We start from the raw sequence: 21,596 nt of genomic DNA, 5'->3' as shown, positions 1-21,596 counted from the left end.
TGTGCCTTAACGGGAGTTGAAATCTGCAACCTTGGTGTATTGGGATGATGCTCCAACCGACTGAGCTCCCAGCCAGGTTTAGAACATATTTTAAACTATCCAGAATGTGCCAAACTCTGAACCTTGGCTTAAAGCCACCCACTTCACCTTTTTTATTAACTGAAAGCAGTGGAGTCAGTCATATTTTTACTACTGAAAATGTTTTTTTAATGATTTCCTGTTCATTATGCTTAATTGCCTTATAACAATTGTTTCCTCTTCCATTAGCGTTACATTATAAAGTCTGCTTATAGGTTTATATTTGGATTGCCTATGTTTGAAATCCCTAAACTTTAGAAAAGAAGGTGAACTAAAACTGGTCTGACATAGTTTCTTGTGTATTGGTTATGGTGACCCCTGAGACCACTCTTTATATTGGACTCTGCCCATACAAGTGTTCCTTTATGGACATTCCATGTTATTTCTTCAAAAATGGCCTTGGAGAGATTGTTCATGATACCATTTTCAAGAATACCCTTTCCAGGTATGATTTCAGTATCTCACTTTGAGAAATGTTGCTCTCACTCCAAGAAGTATGGGACTAATTTATTTGCCCATTTTAGTATATGGGTAGGTGGCTTCATAAAATGTTTCTTTGTTATTAAAAATTATTTTGATAACTGTTACATAAATGGATTACTATATTGATCTAGAAGTATCTTTGTTCTTTTACAGAACACACCTTTGTTCCTCTTACAAGTTATAGGGTTTATTTCCATCTATGCCTTAGCCATTACAAGATAGTTTAAATTAATTCCTTTCATATGCTAAGAAATACATGTAAACTAGAATTTTTTAAAAAGATTTTATCTTCAGAGCGAGAGGAAGTAGGGAGAAAGAGAAGGACAGGAACATCGATGTGAGAGAGAAACATCAGTCAGTTGCCTCCCATACAGGTCCAAAGCTGCAACCCAGGTGTGTGCCCCAACCGGGAATAAACTGGTGACCTTTCACTTTGCAGGATGATGCCCACCCAACTGAGCCACGCTGATCTGGGTGTAAACTAAATTTTTGACATAGTAATTGTCCTAATACAGATGTGTTTTAGCCCAACTTACTTTTAAATTCATTTTTGAATGATGGTATGATATGGAGCTGTCTTCCTTATTAGTGCTGGTTCTTCTTTTATATCTCAGGAATAAAATTATGCTTCAAAAACCTATTAAACCAATATTTTAATTCAATATTAACCTAAGTGACAAACTTCTTAGTTCTCTATATTGAGAAGACTATATTGTTGTGACCAGGTTATGGAGCAGATGTTGAAATGCACAAATGTTTATGAACGAAGTAAACAACGTATTCGACTCAGAGAGGTTGGCTACTCAGGATTGGGACTCCTTCTGAATGAAGCACCTGTTAATACTTCTCTCATTAAAAACCTCACCAATCAGATTATAAATACAGGTATGATTAAGGCTAATGATACTGATGACTTTTAAGAAATGTTCTTCATAGTAACGTACTTCTGTTTGTCAGTTCTCAATTATTTTTTTCCTGAGGTTCTTTTTCCATCCTTCCTTAGGTTGCTTTTGAAATTATCTGTAATTTGACCATTGAGACTTTCTGCTGTTTCTTATTTACCTTTTCTTTTCTTCCTAGGACAAAACAGTGCCTTATTTGGTAGGCCTTTGATTAATGATTGTTGACTGAGTGATTAGTAAATAGATGATCGAATGTCTATTTCAAGAAAAGGACACTAGAGAAAATATGTACAAAACACTTTATCTTTTTTCTTTATGGAACTTAAATTCTTAAAGGCAAAATAAAAACTAATTTCAGATTTTTTTATAAACCTTTTTTTAGTACATATTAAAAACTATAAAATTTAAATCAGATGTTGGGAGTTCAAAAGGTAACATAAGGTCTTTGTTTTGAGTGGTTTACCATCTTGTTGATAAGACAAAGCATGTACTTAAAAAGATAACAGTATAAGGACCAAGTAGTATGGATAGTATGTTCACACAATCAAAAGAATACTTATTTACACTTTACTCAGAAGATGTCAAGCATTCTAAATCTGTTGTCTTGTGAAATTTAAATATGTCTGTAATTTCTATTTAAAAAAACAACTGTTTCAGCATTTATGTAACTATTACCAACAATTCTTTCTTTGAGAAAAAACATGAGAAAGAAGAAGAAAGCTGGAGGTATCAAGCTTACTGATTTTAATCTATAATACAAAGCTATAAAAAATCAAAACAGTGTGCTGTAAGTATAAACACAGACACATAGACCAATGAAACAGAGTCAAGAACCCAGAAATAAGCCTGTACATATACGATTAACTAATATTTGCAAGGGATCTAATAATAAATATGCAGTGGGGAAAAGAGTGTCCATAATAAATGGTGTACAGAAAACTGATCCATCCACATACAAGAGAATGACAATGGACCCCTCTCCACCTTCTACCACTCACAAAAAATTAACCCACGTGTATTAAAGATTTAAATGTAAGACCTGAGCTGTAAAACATAGGGAAAATTTCCGTGACATAGGTAATTAAAGATGGAACTACCATATAATTCAGCAATCCCACGTCTGGGTATATATCCAAAAGAAATGAAATTACTGTCTTTAAGAGCTTCGTACTCCCATGTTCTTTGCACCATTATTCACAACAGCCAAGATGCGGAAACAACCTAAGTGTCTCCTGACAGATGAATGGGTAAAGAAGACATGGTCTGTGTAAATATATACGGTGGAATATTAGCCATATAAAGGAAGGAAATCTTGCCATTTGTGACAATATGGAAAAATCTTGAAAGCATTTGCTAAGTGAAATAAGTCAGAGGACAAATACTGTATGATCTCTCTTATGTGTGAACTCCAAAAAAAAAATCATTTAAGAGAAACTGTAGATTCTATCAGGGGTGGTGGTTATTAGGGCTGAAGGAGTGGAGAAAATGGGTGAAAGTGGCCAAAGGGTACAGACTTTTAGTGATAGATGAGTAGGTTCTGAGTATCTGTTATACAGCACGGTGACTGTGTTAACATTATGTGTTGTCTAATTGAGAGTTACTAAGAGACCAGATCATAAATGTTTTTACTATAAAAAGTAATGTTAGCTATGTGAGTTGATGGATGTATTAACTAACCTTATTGTGGTAATCATTTCACAATATATTCAAATCATCATGTTATATTCCTTCAACTTATACAATGTTTTATGTTAATTATATTTTACTAAAGCTAGGGAAAAAGCGACATCTATTGACAGCAAAAAAAAGTAAAAAAATGAAGCAATTATTTCAGCATTTATATAACTATTGCCTACAGTTCTTTCTTTGGTTATCTCTGGAATTTAATTTTAACTCTTTGTTTTTTTCCCTACCATAGATACTGCAGTTAATTTCAAAGACCTGTTATCTGTGGTATATATAGCTCACAGAACATACATGAATGTCAGGGTGGTCATCTGCAGAAAGGTTAGTAAACTTTGAAGATATACTTCAAAAATAGCAATGTCATTGTACTCTGAATAACTTTTAGATTGAGTATTTGTACCAGACATGTTTTAATATTTACTTTATAAATAACATAATTTTGTAGTTTCCTTTTTTGAGACTAATTTTTATGTCCTCACAATCAGCATTTAAATTTGTTTTTGTTACCACTATCTAGATGGGCTCCTGGAAATACATACACCCTTTCTGGAGTCAAAAATCTATTACTAGGGAATAGTTTCTTTACTAAGAACTTTCAGTGAATTATGACCGTTTATAATTCATTTACTGTATTTTTGAGTTTCTGAATCTTTTGAACTTTGTGAGAAGAATTTTCTATAATTTGTTAATGACTATTCTAACAGTAATTTACCTTCAGTGCACGCATTTAACCTTGAACTAAGTCAGCAATTAGTTATCTTCTTTGATTCTTTCTGATTAATAGAGATTCCACTGGTAACCACTGGCCTGTCTAGTATTTAATTTGCTTCTTTACTTTTTTCTAAAAATTTTACTTCCAGATTGTGTCACTGTTTTTCCATCAGTAATGTGGATATATATTTTTCTCTTTAATGGCTGCATAGTTTTTCATCTTACGGCTATTTTAGAAAGTATTATCTGGTTTCTTGTTGATGGATATTTAGGTTGTTTTTTCTCTTTTTTCCATGTTAATAAACTTCTCTAAAGAGTATTTTTGCATATATTTTTACCTTTTTGTGTTAATACATCTGTGAGACATTCTCCATGAAATGGAAATCCTGTGTCAAAGAGTATTTACAGTTTACATTTTGATGGATTTTGCCATATTGTCCTTGAGGCTTTCCTTTCAGTATGCAGTTAGGAACAGCTATCAATGCAACCTAGCGTTTATCCAAGAAAAGCTTAATGTGGAAGGAAAAAGAATTGGTATACTGCACCTATGGAGTTATGGTAGCTCACTGATTGATAGCATTAATGAAGAAAGAAACTTCACGTGTCATTGTGCCTCATTACTTTCTATATCAGCATCAGTGTACATTAGAACTGTTTAAATCGAATTCCCTACCAACATTATTCATCTCCTGCTATCAGAGTTAGAAATTCTAATAAAAGAGGTACTTTTAACTGAATTTCTGAGAATTTGTTTTTATTCCACAAAAATAGTGAAATCAGCCCTGGCTGATGTTACTCAGTGGATTGAGCACTGGCCCACAAAGGTTATCGGTTCAGTTCCCAGTCAGGGCACAGGACTGGGTTGCAGGCCAGGTCCCCAGTTGGGGGAATCTTCCTCTCTTTTTCCCTCCCTTCCTTTTTCTAAAAATAAATTGATTAATTAAAAAAATTAATGAACGAATGAAATCAGTTGGATATAGGAGGTCATACACATTACTATGTCAGTGTCTACTCTTTAATTTTTATTTCTCATTCTAGTTAAATAGCAGCTTCCATTTTATTGGAATTAGTTTTTTTGGAATTAAAGTTTCACTTTTGGTGTGGTTTTTAAAATATAATATAGAGTGAATGAAAAAATGTTTTTGCAGAAACAACCATTAATGTTGCCAGAAAAACATGAGGTGGGAAAACATTATTCTTGGAGCATTTAGCAGTTAAGTTCTATCAAAGTGTCTCGTGTGTCCTTTTTACTCTCCTAGTACCAGACCTGTGCCTGCCACGTAGTAGATGTTCAGTATTAGCTAAACACATGAAATGGGCTCATGGGAAGTCTTTAGCTAAGAGGATATAACTTTATTATGTTTTAAATATACCTTCACTCTACTTATAGTTTCTCTATGACCAAATTAAATTAATAACATGAGGGTATTGACATGTGGAGAATTGTTAATCTTTTTTCTTTTATCTCTCAGCAAATTTTTTAGTACATTCCCATTCCATAATGAAATAAGTGGATTAGTTACAATGTCTGGCCTCCAAATAGTTTCTAATCTAGTTATATAAACATAATTTTTTGGAAGTATACCTTCTGAAAGTGTCTCATTAAGTTACTTCATCATTGAATAACTGAAAAGAAATTGTTTTTGATGTGAAGTACTGTGTATGCTTTGGCAAACTTTGTGTTCTTAATATCTTTGCAGATTTTACAGATTCTACAGTCCCAGCCAGATGCAGCACATCAAATATCTCAACAAGTGGGTTGGCAAGACACTTTGGTTAGGCTTTTTTTTAAAGCAAATTTTGAAAATGGAAATACTCTTCATAAGCACAATAGGGCTATTTTAATGAAAGACAATGATAAAAATATATCATCTGAAGATATTAAGAGGAACTTTGATGAAAAGACAGATGATGAAAAAATCAACTCTGTTGCCTTAGCTGATGTGCCTTCAGATCCCTGGAGTTTGGAGGATAGACACTCTCTAGATTCAAACACACCATTATTTCAAGAAGATAGCTCTGTGGGAGAATTGTCTTTCAAATCAGAGAATCAGGAAGAATTCTGGCATAATAACCCTTCACATTTAAGTTTAGATCTCAGTGGAATTGATTCATGTGAACTGAGCGACAGTGGAAGTCAAATGCCAGATAGCTTACCTAGCACGCCATCCCCAATAGAGTCTACTAAATCATTTTCTGTGCAATCCGACAAAGAAAGCAGCATTGCAAATGACGTGGGCTTTAGTGATGACTTCTCTTTATTTGAAAGCCAAGAGGTAAAATACCTTATTTGTCCAAATGCTGTTTTTGTTTATATATGTCTATTGTATACTTCTAATTCTTAGAAATGTATAATTGTTAACAATTTCATTTTATATTATTTCTAAGTGTCATGATCTGAGATATTAAAAGTTTATGTTAAATTATGCATGTTTTGACAACAAAGCTAGTGTATTATTCATCCTTGTATCTCTAGGACTTACTGGTAAAGTTCCAGGTTCATCTAGATGATTTAATAATAGTATGTTACAGGACTATGGTCAGTATATGTGATGGATTTTATGTGCTTTAATTAACATCCCTTCCCTCCAATAATTTGATATTGCTTTATATTTTTATAGAGATGTGAGGAGGAGCTTCTTCAATTACTGACAAGTATTTTGAACTATGTAATGTGTAAAGGACTAGAAAAGTCTGATGAAGATACTTGGATCGAACGGGGACAAGTGTTTGCGGCACTAACTAAATCAGGAATATCCAGTGAGCTACTTCGACCATCAGATGAAATAAAACTAATGTAAGTATTTGGTTGGTGACTTCCCCTCTCTTGTTGGAGTGCACAGGAGCGTAAGATATTTTATTGAACATTCATCCAGTATGGATGTAGAGAAAAGGGGAGACTCTGTTTTCAGCTCCTTTTCTGTCACCATTCTCTTGGGATCTAGAGAGAAGTCCAAAAACTAGCTCCAATGTGAAGAGATTTAAATCTTAAATTAATCTGGGTTTTAAGTCATTATATTTTCATTGTTGCTTAAATTGTTTTCTGCAATATCTAAGTGCTTGGTGCTTGTGTTCTATGGGCTTGTCCAAATTTGGGTGTTTCCATGTTAAGAGAAGGTAGTGGTGTTTTCCATGAAAATTATTTCTCTAAAGCATTGAGTTCCCTGCTTATGATAGAACACTAACAGTAGCACTCTAGGGGAGAATCACTTCTTTATTTTCACAGAACTGGACCTTATTCTAAGGCATAATAAGGCTTTCTTTTCTAACTTTTCCAATTTCAGCTTTAGACAAACTTTTAAATATTTCATGGAGACTTGAGTGTGAATTATTTTCATGGCTTTTTAAATAGGTCAACAGGTAACTTTTACTTTGCAGTTTAGTGTTAGGTGTATTAAAAATAGATATTTCAAAGATTAAAAAGTTGCTTCCTTGTTATTAAATTGTTTCCAAGTGTTTTATGATGCCTACCAGAGATGGTGTATCTCTGGAGATACAGTCTTACTAAATAATACGTGGGTTTTTTAATATTCTACTATTTTTCTAAGTTTAAAAACGTTTTAAGAGAACTTTATTTTACACTTAGTTTGCTGCAGAAGATGTTAGAATGGGCAGTCACAGAAAACAGAGAACCAAAAACAAATCCAGTAACTGCTGAAAATGCCTTTCGACTCATGCTGATCATACAGGACTTTCTGCAGTCAGAGGAACTAGCTAATTCAAATACATGGACCGAGAAGGTGCAGTAATGTCTTTGAAATTATTTCTTTGATAATTAAGGACTTGTTTAAACAAACAAATTTGCCCTGGCTGGTGTGGCTCAGTGGGTTGAGTGCTGGCCTGTGAAGCAAAGCGTTGCCAGTTCAATTCCCAGTCAGGGCACATGCCTGGGTGGTGGGTCAGGTCCCCAGTAAGGGGCATGTGAGAGGCAACCACACATTAATATTTCTATCCCTCTCTCCCTTCCCATCTAAAAATAAATAAGATCTTAAAAAATAACCAAACTTTGTATCCCCTCTTTTCAGATTATTAATATTTCATAAAATGCAATAAGCCATGGATAAGATGTGATAGTCACAGATTTTATTAGCTTATTTCTAAGATAAGTCTTGGCTTTTACTAACTATACACTGAACTGGGTTTGGAATGTTTTTACTTGGTATTAGTGTTGGGGAAAACTCATCATCAGTAGATTAAAGAATTGAATGTTTTTCTTTTTGAATTTTTCCGTTGCAATAGCTTTTAGAGGATATGATGCTGCTCTTCGACTCTCTATCAGTTTGGTATTCTGAAAGTCCAGTATGGGTAAAACTCTCTCAAATGCAAATCCAGTTGCTTCTAGGATTTATTGGAAAGGGTAATTTACAGGTTTGTCATTTTTTTACACTATTTTCTGTGCTTGCAAGCAGTATAGGAATTATTTGTGTGTTAACTAAATGATAATATGTTTTTAGTGTTTTAATTTTTTTATTTGTTCCATTAATATTTATGACTTAATTCTAGGTTCAGTTCTATGAGATTAGAAAGAAGCTTGACAGTCAGCTAATTATTTCCTCTTGGGTTTATTAGTATAATTTAAAAATTTCATTTAAAGTGTTTATACATAGCTTATAGTAGAAGACATTACTCATATTTATATTTAGTGCAGCTGGGAGCTATCCTGCTTGCAAAGACTATACATGTGCAGTTTAAGGCTTACACTTTAGGAAAAATTTTTTTGAGTAGTTCATTTCAAAATCATATCCTTAATCCATAATCTTGATTACTACTCCAGTAATCCAGTTTTACATTTTATTTAATATTTTTCATTCATCAAACACCTACTGAATATCTACCAAGTATTAGCATTGTGCTGTGTGTCCAAAATAAAGAAACAAAATATGGACCCAAGAAATATTTGTTATTTGTATTTTAAATTAAAATTTTTAAAGGTTGGTGAAGGCCCATATGAATGTTAGTCTGTCATCTTTGTATTTACACTGGTTGCTTGTGATTACCTAGGTTGGATTAGTCATGACATGTATCCCGTAACTCCTTACCTGACCCTTTTTCTTTTCTTTTGATATTAGGATTTTAAGTACTTGGAGTTAAGGACATCTGGGTAAAGATGGTTTCTGATATACATAATCTTGATATAGTATTGATAAGAACATGAGGAGATTAAAAATGTATAAGTTTGCTCTATTTTTAAAAGGCCAGATTTTTCAGTAGATACATTTCTTTTATCGTAAGAGTAACATGAGCTCTTGTAGAAAATACTCAAAAGCACAAAGAAGAAAAAAAATATGTAACTTATTATCTTATGGCCTAAAAGAAAATAACTATTTTAGTATTTTTTCTATGCATGTATTTTTCTGGTGATCGAAATCATCAGTAGTTTGATAAATTTGTATTTTTTCTTAAAACTTTATCAAACTCATTTCCCCACATTACTTTTTAAAGATAATTTTTTTTCATAGTCATAAGAGTAGCACATATTCATTGTAAAATCATGGAAATTGCAAAAAAGCTAAACCAGAAAATGGACATAGTGATATATGGGTGGTGGAAATTTGAATGATACATCCAGCCTTTTAAATGCAGTTTGAAAATATAGGAACTGTAAAAAGTTTTTACACTCTTAGTTTAGTAATTCTGCTCTGAAACTATACCCTGAGATAGTAGTCTGATATACCAACAGTCTTTGTACCCATAGATAGTCATTGTAGTATTCTTTTCCTCTACCTAGAAGTAGAGTGAAAATAGCTTTCTTGGCTTTTTCATTAATATCTAATCTGATGACTGTTAAAGCAGTTGCAGCCAGCATTCTGGGTGATTATTTACTTTAGATATTGAACTCCATTTTGTTTCACTCATAGTCACACTCTATTTTTCTCCTTGATGAAATTTCACCAAATGTCTGTTAAATTGTTCAACATTAATTATCCAATGTCTGTCCCATAGTAGGGCTCTATAAATACGTGTTAAATAGATGTGTACTGGTAGATACACTTTGCCTCCTTGCAAAAAAACAAATTTTTAAGCAACAAATTTAAAAACAAAAAATAACCAGAATTGCCAGAAAATCCAACTGTATGGAAGTCCTACAACAAAGGAGTTAAAGAAACATTCACTGAGACTGGTGGGAGGGGCAGAGACTGGCAGGCAGCTGGGGTGGAGAGGACTTGTGGCGAGGAGGCAGCTGGAGGGCCTGGCTGGGCGAGGCAGCTGCTGGCGAACTGGGCGGTCCCACATTTGCATGCAGATAAACTGAGAAGAACAACTGGGGAGTGAGACGGATGGTGTAACCCAGGGGATCCAGTGTGGGGAAATAAAGCCTCAAAACCTCTGACTAAAAAACCTGTGAGGGTTGCAGCAGCGAGCAGCACTGGAGAAACTCCCAGCCTCACAGGAGAGTTTGTTGGAGAGACCTACAGGGTCCTAGAGTGTACACAAACCCACCCACCTGGGAATCAGCACCAGAAGGGCCCAGTTTGCTTATGGGTAGTGGAAGAAGTGACTGAAAGCTGGCTGAGAGTTGAGCAAGTGGCATTGTTCTCTCTCAGACCCCACCCCACATACATCATGACACAGTGCCCAACCCTGGTGAATACCTAAGGTTGTGCCCCTTACTATGTAATAGGTGTACCAAGACAAAGAAATATGGCCCAAATGAGAGAACAGATCAAAGCTTTAGAAATAGAACTAACCAATGAAGAGATACTGAACCTCTCAGATGCAAAGTTCAACACACTGGTATTTAGGATACTCACAGAATTGGTTGAATATGGTGGCAAAATAGAGGAAGAAGTGAAGGTTCTGCAACGTTAAATAAAGGAAAATGTACACAGGGAACCAACAGTGAAGGGAAACCAGGACTCAGATCAACAGTTTGGACCAGAAGGAAGAAATAAATAAGAATTTAAAAACTGAGGAGAAGCTTAGGAACCTACGGGACAGCTTTAAACTTTCCAACATCCAGATCATAAGGGTGCCAGAAGAAGAGAAGAGCAAGAAATTGAAAACTTATTTGAAAAAATAATGAAGGAGAACTACCCTAATTTGGCAAAGGAAATAGACTTCTGGGACGTCCAGGAAGCTCAGGGAGTCCCAAAGAAGTTGGACCCAAGGAAACACACACCAAGGCACATCATAATTAAGTTATTCAAGGTTAATGATAAGGAGAGACTCTTAAAAGCAGCAAGAGAAAATGAGAGCGTTATCTACAAAGTAGTTCCCATTAGACTATCAGCTGATTTCTCAAAAGAAACCTTGCAGGAAAGAAGGGGCTAGAAAGTATTGAAAGTGATGAAACGCAAGAACCTACATCTAAGATTACTCTATCCATACAAAGTGCTTTTCAGATACGGTCAAGTTAAAGGAGTTCATCATCATCACCAAGTCTTTATTATATGAAACATTAGAGGGGCTTATCTAAGAAAAAGATTAAAAAATATGAACAGTGAAATGATAACAAACTCACAACTATCAACAACTGAACGTTAAAAAAAAAAAAAACCTAAGCAAAAAGCCTGAACAGAAATAGAATCACAGAAATAGAGACCATGAGGAGGGTTATCAGCAGGGAGATGGAGGAGGGAAGATGGGGGAAAAGGTGCAGGAAATAAGGAGAAATGGTAGGTACAAAATATACAGGGAGGTTAAGAATCGTGTAGGAAATGGAGAAGCCAAAGAACTTACATGTACGAACCAAGGACATGAACTGAGGTGGAGGGAATGCTGGTGGGTGGGATAGTGCAGGATGGGGGGGAATAAAGGGGAGGAAAAAATGGGACAACTGTAATGGCATAATCAATAAAATATATATAAAAAATAAATGAGTACAGTATCTACAAATAAGACTGGTCCTATCCACCAGAAGTTAGTGATTTAAATCATTTCCCCACTAACCAGTTAATTTCATTCTTTCAGAAGTGAAAGATTATGTTTCTGAGGTTGTGCATGTAACTAGGAAAGGAATCTCTTCCCTTAGAGCTACCTGCAAAATGAATGTGACTAGCAAACTTCTTTTGCATGACATATACATATTAGCTAATTGCCAACAGTTAAGTATTGGGAAATTTTACCTAAACACCAAGATTTCCAGCTTGTGTCTGAAGTGAACATGAGTGGTTCTTTAGAAATGCTGCATCTATTTAGATGCAGTGTATGGCCTCTGATTTGTCTGGGTCTCTACTCTCCCGGTTGTCTTACAGCCACTGGTGGAGGAGCTTTTTCTAAATCTCTGTAGAGCATTTCCCATAGTAATTAAATCAGAAATAGGGAACTAGGGCATCAGTATTTTTGTACTTTCTAAAGTGACCTTAGGGCAGTACTCTATGATGAGGAGATTATGTGTAGGTAGGATGTTTTTATATTAAAAGTTAAGGCAGTGGTCAACTAAATTATTTTGTATTTATTCAGTCTCCTTATACTTTTAAATAAATGTATAAACTTGTATTTGTTTTATATCATAATATTACGTTAAAAGCAAAGTACTGAATATTCTACTTTTTGTATAAGCTGTATTTTAAAAAACACCAAACATAAAATCCTAGAATATGAGCCCTGGCATTTTCTTGGTGATGGAAAAACGTGTGACTTTTCCCCTTACGTTTGTTGGCCTGTGTTAGAATTAATCTGCGTAAGTCAGACCCAAAGATTAAAATGAAGAGGTTTAGAGAATATCTGAGGAGGATAGAGAGGGTTCATTAGTAGAAGTTGAAGTTAAACGTAGGAAAGTAAAAGCTTTGGGTCTTCGTAGACATTGTTGCCTCCGATGCTGTTTGCGTCTTTTCAGCCTGCTTGGACACGGATGCATTATTGAAGTGATGTCAGGTTCTAACACTTTCTGGGGGGTTTTCTTGCTTTTTTAAATTTTGAAAATAATAAGATTCAAAATTGGGATTTAGGATTAAGGGAGAAGGAGGCACTTTATATCATTTGTCCTGATACAGTTTTAAGTCTTAGATCCTAGTTGTAGATAAAAGGAGTCCCCTTTGTGACCTCATTTACCCTTCTATTTTGAGGTTTAAGGTCACAATTTAATAGTAATACAGAATATTCCTTTGAATGGATTTGTACCGGGAATATATATTTTCCTTGGTAACTTCAAGGATAATTAGATTTCTGATCAAGGACTTGGTCTCCTGTGTATGTATTCTTTACGTATCAGAATGCTTTGATTCCAGGTAACAGAAGCATCAAGTTCAGCTTACTTCTTAAGACTCATTGGCTGATGTAATTGAAAATTTCATAGTTAAGATGAGTTTAAGGCAAGATGCAATCAAGGCTCCAGTTCCATTTATATGCTGTTCTTGCAGCCCTGCTCTTCAGCCTGTGTCAGGTTGTCTTGTACTTGGCTGCTCTTATTGTCACAAAATGACTGCCAACAGCTATAGGGGCTACATGCTGCCTCATTCATATCCAGAGAAGGAGTCCTTCCCACAGTCACTCTTGGTAAGACAGTTCTTCGTGGATCTCTGCATAGCTTAGGAATAGAGATGCTGGATGCTTTGTGTGGTCTTTCTGAGGGTGCATGTATAGTGCACGACTTTGGAAGACACAGATCATGTCTTCCCTTGAGAGCAAAAGGCAGGTTTGTTTACTCTCCAGCGAAATAAAGATACTGCCTCCCTCCCAGGCAAAGTTTACGCACACTTACTGCTCCATATAAAAGATTTGGGTTCTGTGTGCTCAGGGTTCCTCTGCTATAATGTAGCCACTGTGTGTGCAGGCATCCTGTAGTCCTGTTTCTCTCTCACCATGGGAATTGCAGTATTGGGACCAACATAAAAAGTGATATTCTGGCTATTGCTAAGACTGTTGATCTTTGTTTCCAACCCAGGATTCTGATATCTTCTGCCAGTATCTGTGAAACTATGGTAGGCTAACTTTTTATCATGGAGGTGAGATGAATTCTGAGACCCTTCACGTTCCTTAACAGTTTCACAGTAAAAGTTCTAAATTTGGGCTGATAAGGCTGTCCCTGAATGAATCCCTGTGACAGACAATGATGTGAATTGAATGAACTAGTCACTGTAGCTAGGGGTTGAATATTCCGTTTGCCTTTTGACCTTTAGGACCTATCGTTAGAACTAGAGATGGCACCATCCCCCTATCCTTGCAGGGAGGAGTAGAGTGCATTTTGGGTGCTTAATTATGTACCACAACATTACTGTATATTCCAGATTAAACATGTGATACATTTATAATTTCTTAAACTTCAAGAAGAGCAAAACAACTTTTGCTATCACTAAGTGTCTGCTTTATTCTGCTCTTTCTCACCTATTTTCCTGCAGGTTTGTGCGATGGCATCAGCTAAGCTAAACACCCTTCTGCAGACCAAAGTGATTGAAAATCAGGAAGAAGCGTGTTATATTTTAGGGAAGCTAGAACATGTTCTAAGTCAGTCCATCAAGGAACAGACGGAAATCTACTCATTTCTGATTCCCCTTGTCCGTACCCTGGTTTCCAAAATTTATGAACTTCTCTTCATGAACTTGCACCTGCCTTCTTTACCTTTTACCAATGGTAGTTCCTCATTTTTTGAAGATTTTCAAGAATATTGCAGTTCAAATGAATGGCAAGTTTACATTGAAAAATATGTAAGTTTTATATTTTTGAGTGAGATTTTTCTACTGTTGTTATTTTATAGAAGTATATATTAAATTTTGTATATATATTTTTATAAGATTATACCTTATATGAAGCAGTATGAAACCCATACATTTTATGATGGTCATGAGAACATGGCACTTTATTGGAAGAATTGTTATGAAGCCTTAATGGTGAATATGCATAAGAGAGACCGGGAAGGAGGAGAAAGCAAACTCAAGTTCCAGGTAAAAATTGTTAAGTGCTTTTGGTATCTAGTTTTTTATGTTGATTTGAAGCATTTAATATTCAAGTGAGAGTAATAACAAGTCTGAACTTTGAAAACAAATAGTATTTCCGACTGAAAATATTCAGAATTGAAAGAAAAGCTTTGATTAATAAAAGTTAAGAATTTAATATCAAAATGTTCTGTATGTTCTGATTATGTAAAAAGTCTATTAAGCTAATAGGTTTCTCTAAGGAGTCTGGGTATAAATCAGTGCTTAGCAGGCAATGTATAGGATGAAATACTTATATTAGAAAAGAAAAAGGCCTCAAATTAATAATTTAAGTTTCACCTGAATAAACTAGAAAAAAGAAAGTAGTCTTAGTTTCTAAATCAGTGAAATTGGAAGCAGAAAAACAATAGAGAAAAATCAATGAAACCAAAATCTAGTTATTCAAAATATCAGTAAAATGGATAAATTTCTAGCCAGATTGACAAAGCAAACAAAGTAAAAAAATTAGTAATACCTGGTACAAAAGGGGAAGTGTCACCACTGACTTCACAAACGTCAACATAGTAGTAAGAGACTACTACAGACCAATCTATGAAATGACATAAATAAAATGAATCAGTTTCTTCACAAATAAAAAATTTTAAAGCTAATTCAATAATAAGTAGATAACCTGGATAGTCCTCTGTTAAAGAAATTAAATTTAATGTAATAAAAACCTTCCAAAAGGGCAAACTTCAGACACAGGTTGTTTCACTGGCAAATTTTATCAAATATTTAACAGAGAAATTACACCAATTACTGACAATTTCTTCAGAAAATAGAAAAGTAAGATCGCTTTTGAATTTATTATATAATGGCAATGCTTATCCTCATGTTCAAATCATGCAAAATAGTACAAGGAACCACAGACCAAGATCCCTCAGAAACATAGATGCAAACCAAATCCAGCAATATATGAAAAAATAATATATCACAACCAGGAGAGTTTATCTTGGGAACACAAGGCTGATTCAACACTTGATAATCAATATATATAAAGGTCCACATTAGTAAACTCATCAATTAAAAATATATGATCACATTAATAGATAGAGAAAAATATTTGACAAAGTCCAACATCCATTTATGGTCAAAGTTCTCAGCAAACTAGAAACAAAAAAATCTACAAAAAAATCTCTACAAAAAATCCTACAGTGAAATTGGTGTTTAAAGGTGTAAAACTGAGTGCTTTCCTATAGAATAGAGAAGATAGAGAACTAGGCAGGAATGTCTACTCTCACCACTCCTAGTCATTATTGTTTTGTAAGTCCTAGCAAATGCAATAAGAACAGAAAAAGAAATAAAAGACATTTGCATTAGGAAAGAAGGAATAAAATTAATTTGCAGACAACATGATTATCTGTATAGAAAATTCTAAGGATTCTCACCAAAAATTTTCTATTATTGAGTTTAGCAAGATTGCAGGACTCAAAATCAGCACACAAAATGTAATCATATTTCTGCATGTTAAGCAATGAAAAATTGTAAACTAAAATTTAAAAAATACTATTTAGAGTATCTTAAAAAATTAAATACTTAGGTATAACTTTAATAAAATATGTACATGATTGGTGTGCTAAAAATGATAAAATACTGATGAAACAAATTAAAGAGGACCAAAGAAAAACACATGTTTATTTTATAACATTGGCTCTTTGTTGGTTAGTAAGTTTTGAAAAAATATAAATGGATTATGGCTAGAATTATATTGTAAAGAAAATGATTCTAGTAGAGTAAAAATCCTGTTGATTACCAGCTTCTTTCTTTCACTGTATGACTCTTATTTATTTATTTATTTATTTATTTTTTAATTTAATTGTTTCGTATGATTCTATTGGGTCACATTTTTGAAGTTATAGCATTAAAATTTACCTGTAAAATATGATTCAGTGGTATTATTTATTGCCTTTTTTTAAAGAAATTTTTTGTGGAGCCATTTAATCGAAAAGCACGCCAAGAGAACTTGAGGTATAATAATACGCTTAAACAACTTAGCAGTCAACAATTAGCCACTCTGAGACGCTGGAAGGCAATACAGGTCTATCTTACATGTGAAAGGGGACCTTGGGCTGAAAGGTATGAATATGTTATTTATTAAATAACTTTTTTCTCTAGTTGTAATGTAGAACTTTTTAAGCCAATGGTTTCTCCAATCCAATTTAAAAAATGTTCAATTTAACAAACAAGGGAGCCCTGGCCAGGTAGTTTAGTTGGTTAGAGCATCACCCTATTATGCTAAGGCTGAGGGTTCGATTGCCAGTCAGGGCACATACAGCACATACAAGAAGCAACCAATGAACACATGAACAAGTGGAACAACAAATAGATGTTGCTCTCTCTCTTTCAAGTCAGTACATAAAAATTTTAAAAAATAAAGGAATGTAGGAGATCAGAGAAGGAGATGTCCATTTATTTTTTTAAAAAATTGGCCCTGGCTGGTGTAGCTCAGTGGATTGAGCGCGGGCCTGCGAACCACATGATCGAGGTTTGATTCCCTGTCAGGGCACATGCCTGGGTACATGCCTGGGGCCAGTTCCCAGCAGGGGACTCACGAGAGGCAACCATACTCTCTTGATATTTCTCCCCTTCTCTCCTTCCCTTCCTCTCTAAAGATAAATAAATAAAATCTTTAAAAAAAATAATAAATTACAAAGTTGTATGTCCTTTCTCTGTCATATGATGCATGCATTAGAATTAGGCTTATAGTTTTTAAAGACCTAGAAAATGTTAATGCAGTCGTATTAAATTTTAAAAAAATTCAACATCTATGGGTTATCTTCAAGTTATATAAAATACAGAGATTAAGACCAAAAACAAGCACATTCAACTATTATTCCCCATAGATGACCTTTGAAAAACAAACAAAAATGGAGCAGAGAAATGGCTGGCAGGGACTGCAGTCACAAGTCACGTACTCATTGGCTACATCATTGGCTTACGAGTATTAGAGTGTGAATTTCAGAATCCCAGGTTAAAATACCGACTTGGTTTCTTATATATCTTGGATATTAATCATGTATCAGATGTATCATTTGTGAATATCTTCTCTCCATTAAGTACGTGGTTTTTTTGTTTTGTTGGTTTCTTAAGATTTACAAAACTTTAGTTTGAAATAATCCCATTTGTTTATTTTTGCTTTTGTTTCCCTTGCCTGAGGAGATGTATCCAAAAAGATATTGCTAAGAGCAGTGTCAAAGAGGTTGCTGCCTATGTTTTTTTCTAGGAGTTTTATAGTTTCGGCTCTTACATTTAAGTCTTTAATCCATTTAGAATTTATTTGTGCATATGTTGTAAGAAAGTGGTCCAATTTCATTTTTTTTGCATGTATCTGCCCATCTTTCCCAACACTGCTTATTGAACAAACTGTCCCCATTGTATATTCTTGCCTCCTTTTTCCTAAGTTGACTGTATAAGTGAAAATTAACTTCTGGGCTGTTTATCCTGTTCCCTTGATCTATATATCTTTTTACATCAGTACTATACTGCTTGTTATTATAGTTTTATAATATAGTTTGAAATCAGGGAGAACAATACCTTCCACTTTGTTCTTTCTCAAAATTTCTTTCACTATTTAGGGTATTGTGGTTTCGTATAAATTTTAAGATTTGTTCTAATTCTGAGAAGAATGCCGTTGGTCTTTTTATTTTTTTTAAGAGAGAAGGGAAGGAAGGGAGAAATAGAGGGAAAGAAATATCAATGTATGGTTGCCTCTCATACACCCCCATATGTGGACCTGGCCCACAACCAGGCTTGTGTCCAGACTGGGAATTGAAATAGCAACTCTTTGGTTCACAGGCCTGCACTCAATTCACTGAGCCATACCAGCCACAGCTGGTATTTAATAGGGATTACATTGAATTTGTATATTGTTTTAAATATACAACATTTAAAATATATAAGGAACTCATACAACTTAACACCAAAAAACCCAAATACGCCAATTAAAAAATGGGCAGAGGACCTGAATAGACATTTCTCCAAAGAAGGCATATAGGTGGCTAACAGACATATGAAAAGATGCTGAATATCAGTGATCTTCTGGAGAAATGCAAATTAAAACAATGGTAAGAGATTATCTCACACTTGTTAAAGTGGCTCTCATCAGTATATCAAATATACCAAGTACCAATGAGGATGTGGAGAAAAGGGAAGTTTTGTATACTGTTGGTGGATTGTAAATTAATACAATCACAATGGAAAATGATAGGATATTCCTCTAAAACATTAAAAATAGAGCTGCCATACAGTCTGGCAATTCCACTTTAGGAATTTATCCAAAAAACTCCCCAAAACATTGATTTGAAAAGATTGTATGCACCTGTATATTCAGTGCAGCATTATTGGTATTGTAATATTGGAAATATGAAAGCAAATGATGTCCATCAATAGATGAATGGATAAAGAAGATGTGAGATATATACATATATATAAATATACATATTTTTTTATTTTTTTATTTAACTCTTGTTCAAGTACAGTTTTCTTTCTTGTATTCCCAGCCCTGCCCTCCCCCATAAATATACATATTTATAATGGAATATTATTCAGCAATAAAAGAATGAAATCTTGTCAGTTGTGACAGTGTGGAGGGTATTATGCTAAGTGAAATGTCATATAAAGAATGACAAATACTGTGATTTTACTTGTGGGAATCTAAAAAGAGCAGCACAAATTAATAAAACAAAGTAGAAACAGATACATAGACATAGAGGAGAAGCTGATGATTGCCAGAGGGAATGTGGGCTGGGGAATGGGAATGAAAATGATGGAAGGACCAAAAAATTAAAAACATAAAATTGAAGAAGAAGGAAAATTACTGTCTTGCGCAGTGAAACACAAAGGAATTCCTCACAGATAGATTTTGTCATTCGCCTCACAGGTGAATGACAAGATCTTATTTGTTTGCAGAATAAGGGAAGTGCTCTTTTTATCACATTTAAGATTTCCTTTAAAAATACTCATTTACTACACATTCTGAGAATCCATTAGAGAACAGGCAGCACTGTGGCACTGTAATCATGGTAGAGATAAGGTTATAAATGTAGCCTGGATTGGGTGTTAGGATTTTATTTGCATATAAATTGTGAGGTATTTTCAGGTGCCCAAGGCTATTCTCTAGCTAGTTCACATATATATGTCTCTGGACCTGTTTTGGGGGGGAGGACAGTGAGGATGTATGTGAATTATAATTTGGAACCTTTGTTGAGTCTTCTGGGAAGCCGAGTTCAGGTGCTACTCAGGGGAACGATGATTCTATCACAACAGGTCTCAGATTATTTGTGGGTTGTGGGAGTTCCCTTGGGAATGCCAGCTACAGGGAACCCTGTTATTTTTTGTCTCTCTAGCACCTTTTCCTTCCCCTGGTACTAACACCCCTCCTTTTTTGTGAGGAACCCCCCAAAATACCCATATGGCACCTCCCAACTCAGCTTTTCAAAAAGGTGCCAGAGGCTCAAGTCAACGAATTACTCTTCCCTGAGACTTTCCTGCTGGTGCTGCCAGGGAAGGTTGTGTCTTTTGGGATCACTAAGCTAACAATGTGCCTTGGGCTGTGGCCATCTTTATCCCTAGTGGCATTACTGAAGCCTCTGGCTCCATCCAGACCAAAATACGTTCCTAGACTTGCAAGTTATGAGAGCTTGTGTATATCCTATGTGCTTATAAGCAATTTGAGTTGTGTTTCCTTACAACCAAAAATGTAAAATTGACCATTATACTACAGTACTTGAAAGAGCGATTTCAGGTGAAATATTGAGTGGAATTTCCCCAGTGCAGAATTTATTGGAGCTGTCCTCTGGTGGTCTGGTGCTGAAGTAGAAAACATATGGCCTGCATCTGAGCCCTAGCATAAGAAAGTGAAGGTCCCTATGGCAGCAGCCACTGGGATCTCCAGCTGCCATGGGAGGCCTATCAACTGGGTGTGTGGTTTCAGGAGAATAAAGAACCAGTCCAACTCATTGACAGATGCCAGCAGCATGGAGTAATAAGCCTTGCTAGTAAGGTGGTACTTGGGGCATAAGACTCGCAGTAAGCAAGAAGTCCACAGTTAGCATCAGTCTGAAAGGAGAAATCCAGGCACAGGATCTGCAGATAACAGTTTTTGTCCCTGAGAAAGAAGCCTGAGAAAAGTAGGACCCCAGTGTTAGAGCAAATGAGCTACTGAAGTCAGAGCCCCTGGGTTCAAGTCCCAACTCTTGATGTTAACAAACTACATGACCTTAGGGAAGTATCCATTTTCAGCTTCAGTTCTGTCATGTACACACTGGGGATATTGATGAAAATGATAATTAAGACACATACCTGAATTGGTTTTTATCTCTACCATTAGAGTTCTTTGTTTTCTGAATTGTGTGTGGGTTGTGTGTAGGTTATATCTTCCAAACTCTCCTCCTTAAGAGCAAAGATTGTTGTACTTCTCTCTTTATCCCTCCTCAAAAACAAAAAAAAAATTTAAAAATTAATTTTATTTATTTGATTATCTTTTGTAAATTATAGTTGTGATATTCTTTGATATATATATATATTAATTTTTAATTTAATTCTTGTTCAAGTACAGTTTTCTGTCTTGTATTCCCAGCCCTGCCACACCATGGGCTTTATATTTATATATTTTTGACCATGGATTTATTTCCTTTCCTTTTACCCTGTGATAGTTTGTTTTGAATCAGTTTACTTCTGTCTTCCTGACAGTGCCTTTTTGATCTAGAGTTAGTGATGCTTTGTGCTTGAATATTTTATATTTTTTTACTTGATTCTAAGTAATGTCACAAAATATCGTATTATATAATATATGTATATATTTTATAGTCCTTTTTTATTATGGTAAAATGCACCATAAAATTTTAATTATTAAAAATGTACACTTTAGTGGCATTAAGTATAC

At 34.8% G+C, this 21,596-nt stretch overlaps 1 protein-coding gene across 3 annotated transcripts in view; it reads left to right on the top strand.

Moving 5' to 3' along the window:
• The window catches only part of NBEAL1 (neurobeachin like 1), a 161,527-nt gene that overhangs the window by 84,647 nt on the left and 55,284 nt on the right, over window positions 1-21,596 (top strand). For all 3 annotated transcript variants that reach the window (XM_037043568.1, XM_037043566.1, XM_037043567.1), the window contains 9 exons: window positions 1,287-1,446; window positions 3,382-3,470; window positions 5,561-6,136; window positions 6,482-6,657; window positions 7,447-7,600; window positions 8,100-8,228; window positions 14,141-14,446; window positions 14,534-14,683; window positions 16,632-16,789. In XM_037043568.1, the coding sequence (XP_036899463.1) occupies window positions 1,287-1,446; window positions 3,382-3,470; window positions 5,561-6,136; window positions 6,482-6,657; window positions 7,447-7,600; window positions 8,100-8,228; window positions 14,141-14,446; window positions 14,534-14,683; window positions 16,632-16,789 (1,898 nt within the window). The remainder of the gene's footprint in view (window positions 1-1,286; window positions 1,447-3,381; window positions 3,471-5,560; window positions 6,137-6,481; window positions 6,658-7,446; window positions 7,601-8,099; window positions 8,229-14,140; window positions 14,447-14,533; window positions 14,684-16,631; window positions 16,790-21,596) is intronic.

This window comes from Sturnira hondurensis, unplaced genomic scaffold (assembly GCF_014824575.4).
Source record: "Sturnira hondurensis isolate 20B ecotype Veracruz unplaced genomic scaffold, ASM1482457v3 Scaffold0004136, whole genome shotgun sequence".
In the NCBI taxonomy this organism is placed as follows: domain Eukaryota; kingdom Metazoa; phylum Chordata; class Mammalia; order Chiroptera; family Phyllostomidae; genus Sturnira; species Sturnira hondurensis.
This window is presented reverse-complemented; position numbering and strand designations above follow the sequence as displayed.